We start from the raw sequence: 23,634 nt of genomic DNA on the forward strand, positions 1-23,634 counted from the left end.
GAACATTCAGACGTAATTGAATTTTGAAGACTGGAGAACAAAGCCTTTTTCTTATATTGACCAACGTGATTTTTTTAAATATTTCCTATTACAGAAAAAAATTCTGTTCTAAGGTATTGTACTGTCAGATATTCGAACTGGCAAAATAGGCACTGTGAGTTATTTAATTCAATTTCTTATTTTTTGGGTTAACCTTAGTTTACTGAAACTGTTGCACTACATCTATTATCACACTAATGGTTAAAATAGGCATCACGAAGGGCATTTTTAAATGGCCAGATTTCAGTAGTCATGCTGCCAGCCGTGTCCATATGGCACAAAGACTTGCGCCTAAGTATTGTTGTACTGCTTCATTATGAGTTAGTCTGCTAAGTGCTATTTTCATTATAACTTGTAATATTTTGGTCGTGACTGCATCCGAAAAAAGCCAGGAATGTTTAGTCGAACATAGACTTTGTCCGCTATTATTTTCTCTGGGAGTTTCTGCATCAGTAATTCATTCATGATAAATTTCATCCAACAATATTTCTTCAAGGTTCTAAGGCATTTAAGGGAATATTTGACCAAAAAAGAAGCACACACCCAGAACAGTCATCTTGTGGTCACTCATACTATACACCCAGCCTGTTTCTGCCAAACCAAACTGCACGGATGTCCAGAAACAGGCTGATGGATTTTTATAGGGATTGTATTCATGAACATCATCCTTTCGTCCCCACTGAACACATATTGATGCTAATTTTTACCTAGAGATTGTTTTGAGTTACAATATGGGCTGATGAATCTGAACTCTTACAGTAAAACATCGCCCGATGTTTCATGGCTGGCATTGTGCACGCAAGATTTAAACAGCATATCCTAGCATAGGATATGCTGTTTAAATCTGTGTCCTGCCATGGCGACCAACTGATTTAAATCCATCAAATTTGTCAGATCGTATGGAACATAGCAATGTAGGTCAATGTCAGTGTCTCACTCAGTTGCGGACCTCTAGGGAATTATTCTGTGTAGTTGGTTCAGAATACCTCAGGACACTTTTCATATTTTAGTGGAGTCAATGTCAATATGTGTGCATATTGACATATATTGACAATATGTGTGCATGCATTTATCTTGGACAAAGGAGGATCAACACCCTACTAGTTAAGTGGCTTAATGTTTTGTCTCAGGTGTATATTACTGTCTATATACACAATTACTGTCACTATAAATATTATCTAAAACAATAAGAGTTCTGCCGTCAATTTTCTGGAGTTGTGGAGATTAAAACTTGAGTTTCGTGGAGACAGTACTCTACTTTGCCATTTTAAAGGTCGACTCATTGAAGCGAGAATGTGGCAGACAATTGCCACCATCTCACATTCCAAATTCTGACATTTGTGTTGAATGAAACAGTGTGAGCTTTACAATCAATTTTTTTCTGAAGTAAGGGGTTAAAAATACGAGTAGTTATTGGAGAGATTCTGAACTCGATTTGATGGACTAACTCTGGAATCAGCCGGAAAAAAAACTTAGGAAAACGTTTCTAATTCCATTTACTCCCTGTCCTATACATTCGTATATACTCGTACATACATACGTACGTACATATAGGATGCCTGGGAAATCTTGTTGCAAATGTTTCTTGTACTATAACATATATACAGGTAACCCTCGTATAACGCGAATGTTAGGTTCCATAGAAATGCCGCGTTATACGAGACTCAGATCACATAGAAAAAGTAGGGTTATGTTCCAAAATCGTTTTTTTTTAATTATATAAACAACAATGACATATCCAACAAAAATATTTTTTTATTTCATTCAGATAATTCATGTAAGTTCAGAAAACATATAAACTCTGAAACAAATACATAGTATAAACTCATAAAAATTACATATTATACGCAAACTTCATTGCACATAATGCATAAATGTTTGAGGCAAAATAAATAAAGTGCATATTTTATCGTCATCATTCTTCAAAACTAACATTTCGTAGATGGTCTTTATTTACGAGTGGTCGGACGTCGTCATCACTTGAAATCTCTTGGACATCATTTGTATAATTCTCATTTCATACAAGAAGTCAGTAATAAGACTTTGCTTACCACTATGCTGCAATATTTTATTAAGTTCATAATATAGAGCTAAAGAAATGTTCAATTGTCTCGTGAATTTTCCGAAGCGCTCCATTGAGGGTTCATTATCCGTAAAATACCCTCTTAACTTTCTTGCCAAGTTCAATACTTCTGTTAATTTCTTTAAACTGAATTCTTTAACGGATTCATCACAATCAGAATCTTCGGTAGAACTTTATTAACTTTACTATATTAACGGAACTGAACTGCAGGAAGTTGATGAGACAAGAGACTTGGGAGTTATTGTGGACAGAGAACTTAAGTTTAAAGGGCATATTGCAAAGATTGCCAAAACATCACATCAAATTACATAGTTGTTGAGGAACTAACAAGCAGGGATAGGGAAGTTATTGTTCCACTCTATAAGGCATTAACAAGGCCGCATTTGGACTATTGTGCACAGATCTGGTCGCCAGGATTTCTTGGTGATGCGGAAGTGGTGGAGAGGATTCAGAGGCGGGTTACAAAGATTGTTGCAGGTCTGTGGGATGTTCCCTATGAGGATAGATTGATGATCTGTGGGCTCCAAAAACTAGCTGATAGACGTAGGAGAGGAGTATGATAGAGGTATTTAAATTGTTAAAGGGATTTTACAGGATTGATACTGATGATATTCTTAAGACCAGTGCAGGATGTGAGAGAACGAGGGATCATCCCTGGAGATTGTGTAAGAGTGTGGTTAACAAGGGTGTTAGGACTAGATTTTTTACTTGGAGGGTTGTGAATGGGTGGAATGCTTTGCCAGAGGTAGTTGTGAATGCTTCAACTGTGAATGAATTTAAAGAGAGGTATGACAGGTATTGTGTAAATAAGTTAGTGTGTTAATGTCGGGTCTCCCGCGATGAGTCTTTTGACTCCATGGAGACACCGTTAAAATAATAATAATAATAAAAATAATAACTTTTCCCACCATTTGGTTCGACGTCATCTATTAATTGTACCAGTTCCTCCTCATTTAAATCTGTTTGCCCATCAATTAATTCACAAATTTCGTTTTCAACCATACCGCAAAAGTCCTCTAAGTGGCCATTATTATAATGGACTTCATTTACACAAAAAAAGCAAGCATTACATATTGTATGTAACTCACCAGAAAATAAAATGCTCAGCTTGAGATAACACACTTTTCATTTTTAATGCAATTTCCTGCCAGAAAACGGAGACTATTTTCAAAATAAAAACTTTATACGGTAAACATTTGACATATATGTGTGCTAAAAGGTATTTCCTCTAATATAAATTCGCTACCAATAATTACATGCGCGATACGAAATTTGAATTCTAAGTCTCGCGATAAAAAATATATGAAAAGATAAAGGATTACTACAATTTGTAGACCGCGTTATATCGAAACCGCGTTGTATAAGTACCGCGTTATACGAGGGTTACATGTATATGTATATTGAAATACATATTTCAATATTTAAATACATGAAATACATCCTGGCATACATGCTACGGGCATGGATGTCAGGATGATATTAGTCATTATTTAACTAACGATTTAACTGTACATTCTCTATTTGTTCAGCACTGTGCTCACTCTAATGATACTAGTGTTATTCTCGAGGAACGATGATGAGAGTCATGAGTAGCCTGTAGAATTCCAATGCTGAGTGAAGGCCGCTTCTATTGCAGGAAGGTTGACTCTACCTTTCGGATGGTGACTCAGTTCATTTTGCTGGAGTACGTTTTTGAGTGTGTGTGCTTGAAAAACAGTTACCAATATCTATGCACAAAGTGGGTTTCGAATCTACATCCTTTTGGTGGAAGTGTATTTGCTAACTAATCGGCTAACCAGCCCAGTTCTTCTGGAATATTACCTTTTAAATCTATTAAAACTTAAAGGATTTTTCATAAATCGTATTTTCTTTGGATTTTCCATTAAAATTATGTTATGTCTCCAACAGCAATGTCTCCAAAGTCCAATTTTGGGTTGAAAGTATTTTTTAAATAGGTACTTGCTTGGTTAGAACAACTCATGATTAATTTTAAATAAAACAGTAAATGAGTAATTTTAAAGTATAGATATGTGCATATATGCATCTGTTTTCTGGAATAAAAAGTCGTATTTCTGGAAGTGAATCCTTCTCATCTCTGTATGCAACTGACTAACTCACTTTAGGCCGAAAATACCTTATAACTGTGACATTCTAAATTGCTTGAACAGTCTTTCTAATCAATAGTGTCGTCCTCGCCAGCACACACTTACAAATGTGCAGGTTTTGGCCAAGAGTAATATGTCTAATAGTCCTGCACTCTCTCTTCTCCATGCCTAGATCGGCGCAATATTTTCCTTAAGATGAAATTGTGCTGAAATGATGGCGATTTGAGATTTCTGAGGTACAGACCGAACAGCTAGTTGTGCTGAAAAGACTGTAATGGAAAAAAACTACCAGATGAATTTTCAATAGTCTAAAGCTACTAGACTCATTATAGAAATCACAACAATAACGATCTAGAGTTGGGGTTAATCTTCAGTGACTAAACAAACAGAGCCTCAACTCTCAGGATATGGACTTCGTGAAATGACTGAAGCGTTTTCTACAATGAATCCTCACCATTTCCTGATTGGACTACATATCGAATTTGAGGATAATTACAAACATCTCGTTCCACTTCATTCTGCAGATGTTCAGAGACATTGAGATCTAGTAATTGAACAGGCCAACAAAGTATGATAAAGACACCGTTTATGCTTCAGGAACAATTTCCAAACGATCTCTGACTCTGGATACACAACTGATAAACTGTGGTCATGGTAAGACGCCTTTTGACCATAATGATAGTTATTTTTAATATTACTATTTACAAACGCCACTTGAAATCAAAGATTCCTTAAGGGTTATTTTCAAGTAAGACAAGGCCTTTAAACATAATACTATTGATATCAAAGAACCTGCGCCAAGATTCATCCTAACATAATCATCACTACCAGACTGCAGTGCTGCCAAATACGATAAGCGTGAGATTAATTTATACTGTTGTTTCCATATTTTGGCCCTGCAGCAGTAGTGAATTACTGAACGCAGAATTTGTCAGCCAGATAAGTGTGGTTTCGATCTTCATGTATCAGAGTTTCTACTGCAGCTGAACCATAAATACTTGATTTAGCAGATAAAAGCGGAAAGATATCATTTACTGTTACACCGCATTCGTTGCATAGTTCGATGCATTATGAGTTTCTATATGTTCCCTTTTCAGACTGCTTTTCCGTAATTTTGCCATTGACTGATCACTGTCTGCTGGCTACTCGCATCTGCAAACTTTTTCTGGCTACAACAGTGTCTTTGCCTATATGTCTTTTTTTTTTTTTTAATGTTTGAACATTGTCGGCACATTATAAACAATGTTATACATTCAGAACTTCATTTTGCTGTCATCTTCCATGCTGCTACTTGCACTAGTTAGGTGTGGCACCAACTATCTACTAAGTATCTATCAACCTATTTTATATAGTCAAGAATGGAGACATCGCCTGACAAAATGATTGGGTGCTAATAATGTATATTAAGGTTTTAGGGACCTGCTGACTTTTTTTAGGTATTATCGGACTCATCAGAAACACAGGATGGAACCCAACGTTCAGAAAAGTGAATATACAGATGCCTAGGATGCTCAGTTAGCGAGACAAACCGGGTAGCGATCACAAATAATATTTTATATTGGTCCCAGATTAAGTATTCTTAATATATTAGGCTAAATAGCCCATTACCTGTATTAAATATGATTTCGATTGTTTTTTTCTCTCTTGTTGTTGCAGTTTCTCATATTTTTGAATTGTTCCTGCATGTATTGAAAGTTATGTATTACGTATGTCAGCTTCCAATTTTAAATGGAAGAACTGTTAATTTTGAGAATGTCAAGAGCGAAGAGTTATTATTTGATGTGTAATATTACATTGTGGGCTATTATTACAATTATTATAATGTGGGCCTCCAACTGAGTCCTAGGACTCATGGATCTTCTGGTTGATCTCCAGTAAGAAGAGAACAACCTACTGAACTTTAGTTATTACCAATAATTATAGCAATACTTCTCTTATTTCGCTTAAGATCGATTTACTTCACTTTCTCTTAAGTTTGCCAATACGCTTGTAGTCTTTCCTATCACAAATACATAACATACGTATCTTCATCATCCCTCCAAAACACGGTATTATCTTTCATCCAAGAGACATTATTTCTTATCTGTACAACTCCTAACACTTTATAAATCCCAAATTAGTCTAACCTTGGAATACTGTTCTCACGTTTGGGGTGATCATGAAACATCGCTCAAAAATGCTTGAAGCTCCAAAAGAAGCTAGACTGCTTAATAGATGACCCTTCTCGCAGAGACCCGCTCAAAACACTCTTACAGACGTTTTGCCTTCTTATATTTTCCAAATATCTTTCGTCGGCGCTGCCTCATGTGTGTGTGTGTGTGTGTGTGTGAAAGCAGAAAAATCACGTCCGAACGAAACAGCTCCAATGAAAAAATCTGGAAAAAAAAAAAGAAATATATATATATATATATATATAAAGGCAAAATTATATTATGTACACTGCTATATATTTTAGATTATTAATAATTTAATGCATTTCTCTTCTCAATAAGTTGTATCAGTCATTTATTTCTGAATACAGTAGTAAGGGGAAAAACAATACCAAAAGCTACACACAATTTGTAGAATTTGCATTGTATTATAGTATAGCATAGCGATTGTAGTTCCCTCTGAAGAAACTTATGTGGATACCATAGAACTAACAGCATCTTCCGGTTCTTCCTGGGCATCACACAGTCTCGCAAGCATCACTAGAGGAGCTGGTATTTCTGAATGTATTAATGCAAATTTCTTTCTCTAACTGTAACGAAACCATTATTTAGTTTAGAATTAGAATATCCAACATACATGACTAAGAGAGATAATGATTCCAGAAGAAAAGTGCAGTACTCAGACACATGCCGGTAAGTGATTAACATAACAATTAAAAAAAAAAAAAGTGACTCATCCAGTGTTTTCGTTTTTGTTCAGCTTGGTTGTGTTTCAAAAAGACTGAAAAGGCGTATTATATAGAGCGTTTTGCGATTATAGTATTAATTGTAGAATATTTTTGTGGAAATATGTGACTATCGTTTTGAACCGCTTCATTTTGTCCATATTTCTGCAATTATCAATTTGCAACAAAGCCATGCAGTAAATTTGAGAACATTTCATAACAAAGGTTACGTGAGAATTTTAAATGGAGATAGGTAATTTATTTTAAAGATGAAGCAGGAAGGTTATTATTATTTTTAGTGAACATGAAATATCTCTTGAGAAATTATAATTAACCAGACGTAAAATTTTATTGATTAGATGTATATCTTAAGTGTTAGTTATGCAGATATGTCAGCAGTCTGTTTTTATGGATAATTCTTTCTGGTTGAGGTGGGAATTATAATGACCATCTTGCACAATAAAGAAACATACGAGGTAAGTTTTATAAAGTGGAGAGGGAGGAGCAGAAGAATTACTTTAGGCTTTCTAGGAAGGTACCATCAAGATACTTTGATATAAGAATACTTGCACAAGAGAAAGATTTTAAGAAGTAAAATATGGTTATCTTAAAATTATTATCAAAGAATCAAGGAACTTTCACATAAAGATAAGAACTAAACAAAAATGACATCTGGCAGTATGTGAGAATGCATTTTTTAGAAATCATGCATTATCTCTTTGATTCAAGCCTCAAATTTCACAGCCTCATAAAACGCATAATGTTTTATGAGGCAGTGAAATTCACTCACCTTTATAATTCAAAAATATAAAGATTACAGTACAATTCAAGATTATATCATGGGGCTTTACCTACATGGAAATATGTATAGTTAGACACTAATTATAGAATCATTACTTTAATAATAATGAATCAGTTAAGTATGATTAATGGTAATTAAGATACATATAATTTGCCATCATATATTTATTATTAATGTATATTTATAATTATTATTGAGTCTCCTTAGCTTAGCTGGTAATGATGATACCCTTTAGTTGGTAGCTTTGGTTCAAATCCTGTTTAGGATGTGATGAATCGTTATAAAAATTTCATTTGAAGCTAAGCTAGCTGTCCTCGTACAAAAGTAAATTAGTATTTATTCCTGGCTAATTGAAATTTTGCTTTATAATCATTAACAGTTTTGTTAATGCTTGCTTCTTATATCTATCATACTTAATGGCTGATTTATCAGATTCATACTTTTCTTATAATATTTGCTTATAGCATATTTCTTGGAAAACCTATCAGGCTGACCCCAGATTTATTATAACATTTAGCTGTCAGAATAGCAATCTAAATTATGTCATCCATTCTTTATTAGTGTTACTTTCATTAGATAATAAAAGTTACACATCTTAATACATCTTAACTCTCTTATCATAGCTTCAAAAGTTAGCATCTGATTAGTGCTGACTTTCAAGAATTAAGACTAAGTGCATCTCACCTTAGTCTTAATTCTGCTTTCCAAAGGTGATAATCATATTGTTTTTTGTTTTCATCTAAAACATGTAGGATGAAAGATGTATGAATGAAAAATGTAAGGCTCTTTTACACTAACAAAATCTATATAGCAACAATTGTTTTAAAATTTTCCAGTTTTTGGAGGAAATTGTATTAAATACTACCTACAGTTGTCATTCATTTTTATTTTATTTTTTTAATAATTGTATTTTTTGTATTCCTTTTGGAATAAAAAAAGTAGTTATTAAAATTAGTATTTATTCCTTGCTAGCTGTGATTGAAATTTTTCTTTATAATTATTAAAAATATCTAGAATAGCTAGAAGTTATTAAAAAATAACCGTACAATGACAGCGCTGACCAATCTCTCTTCCTGCGTCACTGTTGTAACATGTTCATTTTTATATGTTTATTCTATGTTAGTACTGAAGATTGCTAGAAAACTTGTCTGAAAAGCCTGCTCAAAATTAAAAAAAAAAAGTATATGTAAGTGTTCCATTTAATTAATTTAGTATGTCCTTTTTCTAGTATTTTCTTTAGCCCATATTTATATACACATCTACTCTTCTCTGCAGTCATGAGATGTGTTTTGCTTAAAGAGATCTAGTTTCAAATTTCCTCAGGTATGCCATATTGCAGGTCTTTTTTGACTGAATCTGATCAGGCATTCTTAGTTGAAAGTGGCAGTTTCCTTTCCTTTTCTTTTTTTTTTTTTCCTTTCTTTTTTTTTTTGTCCCTCCACCTTCTCTTGGAAATCTGGCCACTGAATGCATTTAGTTGACAGATACACTTGTGTCATAGTCTTTGAAATAAGTGCATTGGAAACAACACAACTCTTATTTCAAAAGTACATCTTGCAGTTGATGACAGGCCAGTCTTAATCTTACCAAACAACAGATTCATCTTCTCCTCAAAAGAACATCATTCTTTATTTTTCTCTGTTTAACTTTTCTCAGTTATCATTAGTGCCACTTCTGCTGTGTGTGTGCGTGCGTGCGTGCGTGTGCATAGGAATTCAGCCATTATTGATTATTATTATATGATTAAGGATAATATTCCTTATGTTGAAACCTTCTTCCTCAGGTTAAGGATCTCTTGTAAGTATATTCTCATTCATGGTATAAACATGTTACACTGGCACCATAAATTGTACATTAGTAAGGTTAAAATGAAATAAAATTGTTTTTGAATTATAATTCCTGATTAGGTATGATAATTTTTATTTGACAAAACCAATAATAGTGTTATGAACATCTGTTGAACAGTTCTTAAATTGCAGAACAAAGCCCATCATTAATTTTCCACTATATTTTCAGTACTATCTTGCAATATGTCAAATCACATATGATACAACAGATGTGAAAGGCATAATTAACATCAGATGTCTAATAGGAGAGCCTCTGTAGTTCAATCAGTATAGACAAAGCCCTTTGTTTGGAAAGACCTGGGTTCCAATCTCATCCGTGATGTGAGGAATCTTTATCTGGTCTCTTTTGACTAAAGGTGAGTTAGCTGGTCCCATATGGAGGTGTAGAGGATTTTTTCTCCCAGAAACTTGGATTTTTTTGTCCTCAGAACAGGCAAACTGGCCAGTAGAACACATGCCATTTGCAGACAAGAATACTTAGAGGCATAGGGATAACCGCCTTATCCTTGTATTACGATTAGGAAATTCAAGGATACTTGGAAAGCTGTGGGCACTTAAGTGCCTGTTAAAGCCACTGATGAATGAATGTCTAATAGGACAATGACTAGACGATAGAAAATGCTAGCAGAGCTCTTATCCCACATCATTCCTGCATTATTATCTTTATTGATTATTATTATATGATTAGGGATAATATTCCTTATGTTGAAACCTTCTTCCTCAGTAAGCATGATAGCCTAGATTAAGGTCAGCAAATAGTTTCCCAAAATAATCTTTTGTTAATGTGCAAGCAGAAAGGAATTTTATTATTATTATTTGGTAACCTCCATGGAGTCAACCGACACATCATTTTTGAAAGAATTTTGGATTTATTTTATTGTAGCAGTAGTAAGTACAAGAATCATATCATCATCTTCCTTATACCCTCTTTTACCTTGCGGTGTCAAGGGTCCATTGATCATCGGACCTCACTCCGTTTACAGGATAAGGTGGTTAGCCTTATGCCCCGGTGTATCCTATGGCCTGTAGTGTTGAGTTCTCAAGGCCAGTTTGCCTGCTTTGTGGGATGAAAAACCCCAGAATAAACTGGGGAAAAAACCCTGCTGTCCACGCCCAAGACTGGCTAACTTGGCTATGGCTGAGGAAGATCCTTCAGCTCCTCATGTCACCGACGGGAATCGAACCTGGGACACTCCTTCCCCAGGCATATGGTTGCGAAGCGCATAGCCACTAGGCTAACCGCGCGGACCAAGAATCACATTGGAATTGCAATTGTAATAGAGCCATTTGTAAGAAAACATACCATAGTTAAAATTGTTTGATCAATAATTTAATGCTATAATTGAATTGAGCAAAATTTTATATGTTGTGTCAGTAAAAACAACATTTGACAAATGATTTTTTTAACCCAACCAACAGATGATGTCATTAGTAAAATTATTTCATAAACCAAAGATAGTCTTTTTGTTAAGGTAATTCTATAAAGCATTGCTTTGTTACTTTCTATAGCTGGTAAATATTTCAGCATTGAAATTTATACAGACTCAGGGGTAATGCTTGCATTTTGCTACTTTAAAAAGTTTTGAAAATGAATGAGATTTATGAGGTTTCAATTCTCATTAGCTGTCACTCACCTTTGAAAATTAAAACTTCAACATGCAAATGAAGTTTGTATTCTTGATAAAAATGATATTTATTATTTTTCTGTTAAATGAAGTTCTATTGCTAAATTGAAGCTGTTTTATTCCTTTCCACCCAAGAAAGGTTACTTGCAACCTATAGTACATTTTGTACTGTGGGTGTGTTAAGGATTTTTTTTTCTGTTTTTATCAATTTTATATATATATATATATATTTAACTTATTTTTTACATAGTCCAGAACTCTGCTCTAGAGACATAGAACTTTTTCAACCACTTTAGACTTCCAGTAAGTGGAGTAGTGGTCTCTTACTGGGCAATGAAATTCATCTCCTACCTAAAGACAATTCACAAACATTCATGCCCATGGCAGGATTTGAATCCACAGCCTGATGGTTGGAGAGCAGGTGTGCTAACCACTTGACCAAACAGGCCTCATAAGCTATCACTCACCTTTAATGCATTTCCTATATGTTATTAGCTATGCATCTTCAGATAATTTGAAGTTACAAAGTTAGACACTAAGTGAATAAGAAATATCGTGCTAAATTATGTATCTAAGATAGTTTTGCAAAAGGGCCATGTATAATAGTTTGAGCTGTCATTCATTAAGACAGGATTCAATTCTTAGCATTGTTTCTATAGAAGCATTGATCAGATCTTAATGATGTGATGGAATTGTTATATTGGAGATTGGAAATATTCACCTTTATCAGCTATTGCTTTCCCCAGTTTAAATTAAATAGTAGTGGCTCTAGTCTTGAATCCTGATGTACTCCACTAGTGACCATCATTTTCCTAGACTCTACTCCACCATATACTGCTTTCTGGTGTCTGTCCATCAGTCATCACCCTATCCATACTACTAGCCTCATATCCATTCCCATCCTCTCCAGTTTTTGTAATAGTTTTTCATGTGTGGTATTCTGTCAAATTCCTTGGCAAAGTCAAGCAGTAGCATGGTGTATCCATTACCTTTATCCAGTTCTGCTGTCACTATATTATAAAATGTGAATAAGTTACTAAAACAAGATCTATCCTTTACAAAGTCATTCTGCCCATTATAGAGTATTGCATCCCTATCCATCCAGTGTTGTATTTTACTTTTCACCAACTTTTCCAATACTTTAACAACCACTCCTGATATATTAATTGGTCTGTAGTTTGCTACTTCTGTCTTGGATCCACCTTTATGCAATGGTACTATCTTATCCTCTTTCCACTCCCCTTGGAACCCTGCCAGAGCTGAGACTTAAATTGAACAACTTTGTGAGAGGCAATGCCAATTCTCTTGCACATTCACGTAGTACATGGGCTGATATGCCATCCAGTACTGTGTTTGCAGTCATATTTTTTAATATGGTGAACATGTCTTGTTCATCTACCTCAATGTTGATATGCATCTCTGTAACATCAGCAACTGTAAAATCACCACTTGGATTGGAGGCAGAGTGTCTACCTTGGTTATGGACACGTCTTCTGATACTGTTATCAGATCCATCAACCTCAAACTCCTTGTCCCCCTCTATAACATGTTGTTTCATATAATTATCTCGTAGCAACTGTATAAATCCCACTTCCATCTTGCCATGCCCCCTTTCCTCTCTCCAATCAATGTCACCATATTTAAAGTCTCCCATAATAATTGTTCAACTACAGTCATTGTGCTAATCTGCTGATACATGGCATCTACGTCTTCCTGTGGAACCCCCCCCCCTTGTCTATAGCAGCATCCAACAACATACTTTGTCCTATTTGCCTCTATGTCACACCAGAGAGCTTCAAATGAACCATCTCCCTCTGACCAAAAATCTTCTTTAACTTCAAATTTTGTTGGCTGTAATTCTGCAGCTATCATCAGCAATACTTCACCTCCTGTCCTATCCTCCATAAAAATCCAATACCCTTTACATTCTATCCCTGTAACTATATCATTTTCAGTCAACCAGGTCTCACAGATGCTTATAATTTTTGGCCAAGTCCAGCTTACCAATGCTAAAAACTCCTCCTTATTTCTGATACTTCTTGCATTTGTGTGCATGCATTTCAACATCCCCTTGTACCCACAATTACCCTTGTGCAATATCATTCCCAACCCATTCAAATTGGAGACCTGAGAAATCCCATTAGCATTGCATAATTATTACTGTACATGTGCTCCTTTATCACAGGAGTTGCCATCCTCAGCTTGATTTCATCCTCTCTAATATCTAGTTTCCCTGGTTTTGCACAACCCACTCTCACTAAACAACACTTTCTCCAACTCCAAAACCGTTTAATTGTAGTCTCTTGGCCATATATAAGTCCTTTCATCCATCAAATTCACTCCATCAATAAACTGCACACCATTCCTCTTGCACAATCTTTTCATTGACTCATTTTCAATTAGCCCTTCTTCTCAGTTCTGTCTTATCATACCGAGGCAGCAGACTCACAATCTTTACTTTCTTACCCTTCATTTTTTCTTCGACTAACAACACTTTCATATCTTCTCTCATTGCATATTTCTCACCTTTCAAATCATTTGTGCCAGCCAAAACAATTAACTCATTCCATTCATTCTTCTTCATAATCAACTCTATCAACTTCTGCATAATCAACTGTAAAAGAACTGCAATTATTCATAAATCAGAGACTTTTTTTAAGGTAGCTGCTCAAGCTATAATGAAAATTGCCTATTCAACCTATTGCCTATAAAAATTGCTTATAAAAAATGTGTGTATGTGTGTGCATGCACGTGTGCTCCTTACACAATGTTAGCATATCATTTTCCTCTTTATTTTGTGATTGTGTGTTCCAGGCACTGTTATTATACAAATTATTTGAAGATGTTAGCAACACTTTTTCTACATGTGATGAAATGTAGAAAATAAATTTTTTTTTCTTTTATTGTGTTATTTCCTTAAATTATTTTTTCCCCTCAATCACACATAATTAGTGTTGTTTGATTAATTGCAAATATAAATAGCCTAATATACTGCACATTTAATCTTTTATTAAAAACAAAAATATTGTTATTATTTCAGACCTCCATGGAGTCATAAGACTCATTGCAAGAGGCCCATCATAGATAACTCAGTCTGTCATATCACTCCTTAAACCCATCTGCACATCACATTTACCACCCTATCAGGCAGTGAATTCCATAGTCCAACCATCCTCCATACAAAAAATAAGTCTCTTCACACCTTCTTATTCATCGCCTCCTTTTGCAACTTTCAGGATGGCTTCTTGTTTTTATTATGAGGGGACTGAAAAGTTTTGATAAACACCTAGAACAAACATGATATTAAAGCAATTGATATAACCATAAGAAAGGACATTTCTTAAAATCCATTAACCTCCATGTTTCATCAAATTGTAATAATTTGTTCTTTTTCTTTTAGGAATATACGTAGAAGAGTTGCTTTAATATCATTTTTGTTCTAGGTGTTTATCAGAACTTTTCGGTACCCCCCTTCCCTAGTAGCTTGTTGTAGATCATTTCAGTTCTGTGTGGTAAATAAAAAGTACTTTTGTTTACTGGTTATTCTTTAGATATCTACCAGATATCTAAAGAATAATTGTTGATCAATATGACGAACTACTTGATATTTAGCAACATCCTATTTTATTTGTTTATACAGTAATGCAGGATATATATGGCCACTTCTTATTTATTTTCTTCACTTATGTGAATGACAGTAAATAAATGAAAAAGAAAAATCCATTATTAAAAAAATTGTATTAACATATACTCACATATCTATCTAAAAAATATAAACCCATACTACACAGTTTAAAGTTTATAATTTTAAATTATGATACTGTGTAATTAGTCTGGAAATGGTCAAAGTTGAAGGAGTTAAGGAAAGTATTGTTAAGGATCTAGTTGATCATTTTTGCTAGAGGTGAAGACCTCCCATGATGAAGTCTTTTAATATTTTGGGATCTAATAATAATATATCAGACAGTTGCAAGCATAAATCATAAGTTTTGCTGCTGTTTCATTTCTTATTTGTTGGTTACATACTTTATTGATTAAAATGAGCACTTGCTCTTCTATGGAATTTAGATATAGTTAATGTAATATATGACTAATCACAAATAATCTTCTGTGACATAGTTAGGAAAAGCATCTTCATAGAAGAAATTTTACTGAAATTGGGTTAGCTATCATCTGTTGCAATGTGGAAATTCTGGATAGGATCCAGAGAACTAGTGATCAAGGCAATATGAACTCTGAAATGTTGGTTATGATGAGAGGTTGAAAAAATATGAATTGAAGAGTTTAGTGAATAAATGGAAAAGAGATAATTTTTATATTAATTCCACTCACAAAAGGTAGTAAACCTATACCACATTAGCACCATGTGAGGACTAAGGATCTTGTTTTTATTATTCTTTACACAATCTAGATCCATAAACCAGCAACCCTGTTCTAGAGACCAAACATGGAACTTTTTTCAAGCCGGTTTTAGGCTTTCTGTAAGCAGGATTATCTTTGCACTGGGCAGTGTGATACAACCCTGCTTATTCATCTTCCACCTAAGAACGACCACAAACATCCATGGCAGGATTCAAACCTTCAGCCTGTTGGTTGGAGAGAGAGAGAGTATATTAACAGCTTGGCCAACCAGTCCAGCAAATATAGATATGATAACATATTTGCCTATTTATCATATTAGATATAAATTATTATAATTATAGAATATGATAAATATGATAGAGATGTTTAAGTTGGCAACAGGATTTTACAGAATTAATAAAAAGAGGATTATACATGGTGGAGGGGGGGGAAGAGAGCAACAAGACTATCCTTGAAAGGTGTATAATGTTTTGATCAAGAGGTCATGAGAAATAGATTTACACGGAGAGTGGTCAATGAGGAGAAAGTATTGTTGGAGTGTGTTGTGTGAATGCGAAGGATGTGAATTAATTTAAGGTTCAGTTTGATAGATAGATATGCCTTGCTGAATGAGAATCTTTTCCCCTCTCCCCATATGCACACAGTCTGTTCATTCTATAGAGATTTGTAATAACAAAACTGATAATATTAATATCAGGTTTTCTAGGTTTTGATACACAAGTTTATTGTTATCTGTGAAAACTTAATGATTAGTAAATTACACTTCCCATAACAGAATAACAAAAGTACAATTTTGTTAAGGTGGTGTGGTTTTATCAGTCAGTCTCAATCAGTTTCACATTAGGTGCTTTTAATATCAAGCATAAGTATGTTATTGCAACTGGTTTAATCAACACGTGCAGTACTAATGTAATTTTTTTAAAAAAAGTATTATGCTATTTGAATAACCTCATAATACAAATACGTAATTAATACAAATTTACATAACCAGATTTGATGAGTTTAAATTTTATTTTACATTTTATGCTTATTTTTATTTTCTGTTTTTGTAAATAAATGTATAAAGTATTAATACGTAATTAATTCTGGAGTAATTAAATCATTTCTATGATTTAATTACTCCAGAAATGTTCTTTCCACATTATCTTTGCATTTTTTGTCCTTCTGCTTTTGAAATCACTGATATTTTTAAACCTTCAATGCGATTAATTTGTGACCTTTCCTATTTTATTTCTCACTTTACACACACGTATATGTATATCAGCTTTGTGCTTTGATTAATATTTTGTGTTTTTAGGAATACTCATAGTATTCACTAAAATTCTTTCTGCATTGGCTTTACATTTTTCCATCTTGTTTTTGAAATCTCAGATTTTAACATTCAATGTGATTGATTTCTGATTCTTGCCTCTTTTGTTATGAAAATTCTGTATCTGAAGCTTATGTAAACAAACAAATTTTCCCTTTTTATTGCTGCTTCTCTGTTTATCAAGGATGCTTTCCACACATGCCTCTCCTGAAGGGAAATATGGGATGTTGAATATGCTACATATAATAAATACTGACATAACTGTTTCATTTGCAATTTTGTTATTAAATTAAAAATTTACAACAGTATTAGAATGATACTTTGTTTTTTATATAAATTTTTTAAAGCTTTATTTTGAAGTAATGAAATTTTAATGAAGTGACGGCACATCTTAACTTTTTGTTTCTGGATTTTTGGGGCTTTTGAATAAAAATAATTGAAAAGTAAATATATATATTTATAAACATTGATTTCAGTTAATATTAAAGATTAAAATTGTGATTTGAACTGATATTAAGTGAATAATAGCATTAAAACATGATCTTTTTAAAAATATAGATTTAAGAATAACATAAATACTGCCATTAACATTCCAGACCTTTATAACAATCAAAACAGGACAAATTTCACTTGAAATTTTGTGCTAATCACCTTTTTTATATATATATATATATATATATATATATATATGAATCCATCCATGAATGTTTTTAAACCTGTAATACATTAGTACTGTATGTGGATTCAAAGTTAGATAATCTGGAAACAACTTTTTTATGCAACTGGGCAATGAAATCCATCTATCACCTAATGATATTCACCGAAATCCATGCTCACAGTTACTTTATATATTTGCATAAAACTTGCTATTGACAGTGTGAAAATGCATTTTACTTTATTTCTAAATAATTGTGGTCATTGTATATCAATCTATAATAGGTTTTATTATTTTTCTAGAGTCACGAATCTCACTGCATCGTACCATTTTCTCTCTCTCTCTTTTCCCCCCCATGGGAGGGAACTTGCTTCCAGGGATGGCATCTTCTTTTGCTCTGGTTTCCTTCCACTCTATGAAAAAATATCTTCTGTGTTAATCTGATAGAAACCCCTCACCAACATATCTCAGTTAAACTTTTCCTTCTTTTCTTATTCACCAGGTTTTATAGATGGCATTTCTTCAACTTACCCAACATTCCAGAGACCCAACACTACCTTAGTCACTCTTATCTGGATTCTTTCTAATATCTCTTCATCTCTTTGAAAATAAGATAACGAAATTTGAGCTCAGTAGTCAAAATGTCTACTGATCAAGGCTTTGTACAATGAAACTATAACCTTATTATATCTACATGTCAGCGCCATAATCTTCTGTTTTGTTTTTAAAATGCTTCAATTATAGTCCCTAAATTTCAGATTGTTAGCCATTTTCCTCAGATCTTTTATTTCTCTGCTTCCTTCAGTACATCTTACAATTTGTATATCCATCCATCCTTGCCTTTCAGTTTCCAAATCAAACTTCGACATTGAATTAGTAGTCTCCCATTCTTCCAGTCTGTTGGAGAGCCACAACAACCATTTCATTCCTCATAGTTCTTCCCAGATGTGTATCATTTTCAAATAACTACATATCTCCATTTAAAATTTCCAATATTATTTCCCCAGACAAGATTACTGAAGCACTCCACTATTAGAATAATACTTTGTTTTTTATATAAATTTTTTAAAGCTTTATTTTGAAGTAATGAAGTGACAGCACATCTTAAATTTTTGTTTCTGGATTTTTGGGACTTTTGTGTATTCATGTTAAAAAAACACACATTCAAAGTGCCGATTGTAAATTCAATTTTTTTTCATTTGACCTTCTAATACACTGTTCCCTCACATGCAAAACCTGCTAATACCTGTCAGAATCAATCTCCTGTCAAACTTAGTTTGACAGGAGATTGATCCATTATCCAGTCTCATCTGACCCAAATTAAATACCAACTTATCATGATGTAGTTTCTCAAAGGCCTTTGTAAAATTCTGGATTTACTACTGTGTATTTTCTCTGTCTAATATATAATTAATTTGCTTACACATGGCCTTCTCAACAAAATCATGCTGACCTTCATATAAAATCTTGTTGTTATCAACCTAATCTTAGCCCTTGCCAACCTCTCTAATTCTTTAACCATCACTCCAAATACACAGACCAACCTGTAATCAGAAGCGTTACACCTTTTGTGTAGTGGAAGAGTTTTACTGTCTGTTTGCTCTTCCAAAACTCTTGTTAAATGAGCATGTCAAGAGCGATATTAACTTCCTGGAATATTTCTTTAAAATGCAGCAATAGAAAAATCATCCCATTATCATATTAATGAATTTGCTTATTTCCTTATATACCTTCTTATTTCAAGGTATCATACTAGCATGAAATACCTCAGTGGATTGTTCATGAAATACTTTAGCTATATTAAACCTCACTTCTTACTGGACCTTGTGAGTGAGTAAATCATTTCTGAGGCTTTCTTGACCTTATGGATGTAGCTTATATTATTATTGTTATCATTCTTTAAGATCCCACAGAGTTACAGACTCATCATAACATCATACACACAGCCTCATCTTATTTGAATTTGAATGTGCCATAAACAGATTCAAATTCTATGCAGACACTGTATTCTTAGGCAATGCATTCCAATCATTCACAATATTCCATGCAAAAAACCTGCTTCTCACTCCCTTGTTCACACCTTCCTTATATAGCCTCTAGGGATGATCTCTTGTTCTCTCCCAATCTCTCACCATTTTATGAAAAACCTCTTTGACATTAATTCTATAATAATCTCTTACTAACTTGTAAATCTCTATCATATGCCCCCCCCCCCCCCCGTTCTTCCTCCTATCCACTAGACGCTGTAAATTGCATCGTAAATTTACAGTTTTTACATTCCTTCAAAATAGACAGTGATATATCATCGAGTCCCGCCAGCCTTATTAACTTTTCTCAACTTTTCTTCATATTCAGCATTCCAGAGATCAGAAACTATTTTGATCAATCACTTCTGGACCTTCTCTAATATCTCTTCATCCTTTTGATAACCAGGTGGCCAAATCTGTGCATATTAGTTCTCATTAGAACTTTATACAATGGAACCAGAATCTCCTTACTTCTACAAGTCAGTGTCCTCCACATCGTTGTCAGAATTCATTGTGTTATCCTCACAATTTTGGCAATATGTCCTTTAAATTTTAGATACCTATCCACCATCACCCTAAGATTTATTTCTTCCACCGCCAATATATTCCCACCAAGAGTAAATTCTGCATTCCATCTTTGTTTTCCAAATTTTCAGTCAGTCTATTCAAGTCTTCTTGTAAGGCCACAATGTCTGCTCTTTACTCCTCATAGTTCCTCCCAACTTTGCATCATCTGCAAACAGCTGTATATCCCCATGCAGATCGTCACTAATATTGTTAATATACAGGTTAAACAGCAATGGCCCTAAAACAGACCCCTGAGCTGCACCACTAGTGACTTACCTCTTCTGGAATATTGCTTCCCCATACACAACTTGTTAATATCTAATGAAGCCATAAAATCAGGCAGCCAATCTCCAATCCAGTGCATTAGTCTAATATCCAACCCCATCTGCTCTAGTTTGACTATCAACTTATCATGCAGTAATCTATCAAAAGCTTTTCAAAGTTTAAATATACTATTGTGTATATCCATCTCCCACATCCAATGCTGCTGTCACCTTATTGTAAATAAGCAAGTAGATTATTAAAACATGACCTCCCTTTAGCAAATCCATGCTGTCCATCAAATATAATACCATTGTTGTCAACCCAATTCTGGATTCTGATTCTCACCAGTGTTTCTAACACTTTAAACATAACACCTGACACACAGATTGGCCTATAATTTGATGCTTGAATTCTGTCACCTCCTTCAATCTTACTTTCCTTCCACACCTTTGGAACTTGACCCTATGTAAGACTCATATTAAACAAATATGTCAAGGCAGATGTCAACTCCATCACACATTCCTTCAAAATAGACAGTGATATATCATCTGGTTCCACCAGACTTATTAATATCAAGTTTGCTTAATTCCCCATATACCTTTTCCTCACTCACGGTTTGTCTCTCCTCCTCCTCATCCACTGCTCTCAAACTCTCCATGATGTCACATTCACAAGGATGAAAGACCTTTAAGAATTGCTCATTAAACATCTGAACTATATCCTCTGCACCAATTGTTCTTATACCATTTTCTCCATTCAATGCCATCCCATCATAATTGTTCTTATTTTTGCTGGCCACATATCAAAAGAACTCCCTGGGAATTTTTTATGGCTTCATTAGCTAACTGCTACTCATACTGAACTTTTACTGCCCTTACCAACCGAGTCACCCTCCTTGCCTGTTCTTTGTATTCCTCTTGGAATTGATTATTACCACTCCTCTTGTGTTGCTTCTAAAATGCCTTTTATCTCTATATTGCATGCTTAATCTCTTCATTTATCAATTTTACACCTATCTTATTTAATCTTCTGACCTTTGGAATACATTTAGACATTGCTTCTACTAAATAGTCCTTGAATATCACCCAAGCATTATTGATCTTCTTTTCACCCAACTCCTCATTCCAAGATACAGCTGCAAGATGTCTCCTGAGCTTTTCATAATCACCAGCCTTGTAGTTCCACATGAAACTTCTGTTATCTCTCAAGACTACAATATTATCAGATCTTATATTACTGTCTTCTAAGGCACTTTTTAGTATATCAATCCCCTTAGATCTTAGTCTTCCTTGGGGTCTTTTTCTTGTTATCCTGGCAAGAAAGCTTAGCGCTTCTTTTGCTAACCTTTCCTCTCTCTCATCCTGTTTAAGTGACAATACCACCTGAGGATTAGGTCTAATCACACATTCCTGAATGTTAACAGTGTCAATTTCTTTGTAATATCCACATTTTTAATATGATTCTATCATTCATGTCATTTATTCATCCCTCTAATCTTTCTCAGAACTCTCATATTTGTGGCCTCCAGTCTTTGATCAAATATTTTATTTCTAATTCAGCTCTCAGATCCATATATTAAAATTGGTTTGAACAATGTCATATACAGGGTGTTCGGGATAAATTTGACATATTTATAATTAATTATATTTTTCCGTAAGTTACATGTATTAACACACACTTCTCTTCATTTAAAAGTTTGGACCCTTCTTCATTCATATACAAGATGTCAGAAAGGATGGATAGCTGGAACCCACCTGAATCATGGAAGAGAATAACTTGTATCATGATGATTCGTGCCCGCCATCAAAATAAGGATATTACGACTGCTGCCCAATGCTCCCTGAATACAGTAAAAACAATCAGGCATGAACTAGAGACTTGCAATGGTGACTACGAGGATGTAGCAAGAAGAAAGATCCCTAGCAGACGATCTGATTGCGTTCGTACAGCAGAATTCCTCGCAAATCTGCAGGAACAGGTGTTGAAGAACCCTGGCATTGGAATTCGGGCTTTGTTCATGGAGTTGCTAACTGTAGTCAAGCCCTGGATAACAAGGGTAGCCAATGGTAGGCCGTATGTATGGCAGCAGGATTCGGCCCCTTGCCACACCTCTGGGAAAAGTCAAAAATGGTTGTCTGAAAATTTCTACGACTTCACCAGTCCAAATGTTTGGCCTCCAAACTCCCCAGACCTTAACCCCATGGATTATTTTGTATGGGGCGCAGTTGAAAAAGACACCAATCGCACTTCCAGTAATACAAAAGCCCAGTTAATGGATAAAATTAAAACAGTTTTTGCGGCCCTTCCCAGGGAGACTGTAGCATCAGCTTGTTCGAGGTTCCGAAGCAGAATTGAAGCTGTGATCGATGCTAATGGTGGTTATTTTGAGTAAATCTTGTTGATAGTATTGTAATTAACTCTGCCTGTAATGTTTTTTTGTCAATTCATTAAATTTAATAGATACAAAGAAGATTTTCTTTTTCCTTACGAAACTGTCAAATTTATCCCGAACACCCTGTATATGGTTAGTTTCATGTTAAGACTAATTTCTCTGTTTCCATATAAATTTATTCATTGACCATACCATACCAGCTTTGCTAATTCTGTTGTCTATTTCCAAATTTAATTTGCTATTTTCACTAAAAATTGTGCTTAAATATTTGAAATGTTTTATTTGTTCTATAGATTCTCCTCTATTTTCATTGCCTTTATCTTTTTATTGCTGATTTTCAGACTGACTTTATTACAGCTGTTATTCAATTTGGTCAGAGAATTCTGCAGACGTGCAGATTTATTTAGGAGTATAACATCATCTGCATAAAGTAAAGAGCTGAGATTAATATCTCCAGTTTTGATATCTATTTTAATACCAATTCATAATGTGATGAATAACAGTGAAGATAATGTGCACCCCTTTGTCTTGCTTTGATTGTGTATGCATATTCACCAACTTCAATTTTAACTGCTGACTTACAACTCAGTTGCAGACTGTATTGCTTGATATAATTTACAATTTACACCATATAACTGTAGTGATTCAAACTGCTTTTTCCTTTGCACTTTCATATGCCTGT

General features: G+C 34.2%; 1 protein-coding gene across 4 annotated transcripts in view; it reads left to right on the top strand.

Moving 5' to 3' along the window:
- The window catches only part of LOC150093725 (anoctamin-5-like), a 276,581-nt gene that overhangs the window by 19,812 nt on the left and 233,135 nt on the right, over positions 1 to 23,634 (top strand). For 2 of the 4 annotated variants that reach the window (XM_090413120.1, XM_090413121.1), the window contains exon 1: positions 6,935 to 7,070. The exons of 1 other annotated variant lie outside the window; for it this stretch is intronic. Coding sequence is in view for 1 of the 3 variants with exons in the window: in XM_090413122.1 (XP_090269248.1) it covers positions 7,031 to 7,070 (40 nt within the window). In the remaining 2 variants the exon portion in view is untranslated. Of the gene's footprint in view, positions 1 to 6,934; positions 7,071 to 23,634 lie in introns of those variants that run through there. One more of the 4 variants, XM_090413122.1, reaches the window with a different exon arrangement.

Source organism: Typopeltis vanoorti, chromosome 23, assembly GCF_054136105.1.
Source record: "Typopeltis vanoorti isolate ZY-2024b chromosome 23, IOZ_Tvanoo_1.0, whole genome shotgun sequence".
Lineage (NCBI taxonomy): Eukaryota > Metazoa > Arthropoda > Arachnida > Uropygi > Thelyphonidae > Typopeltis > Typopeltis vanoorti.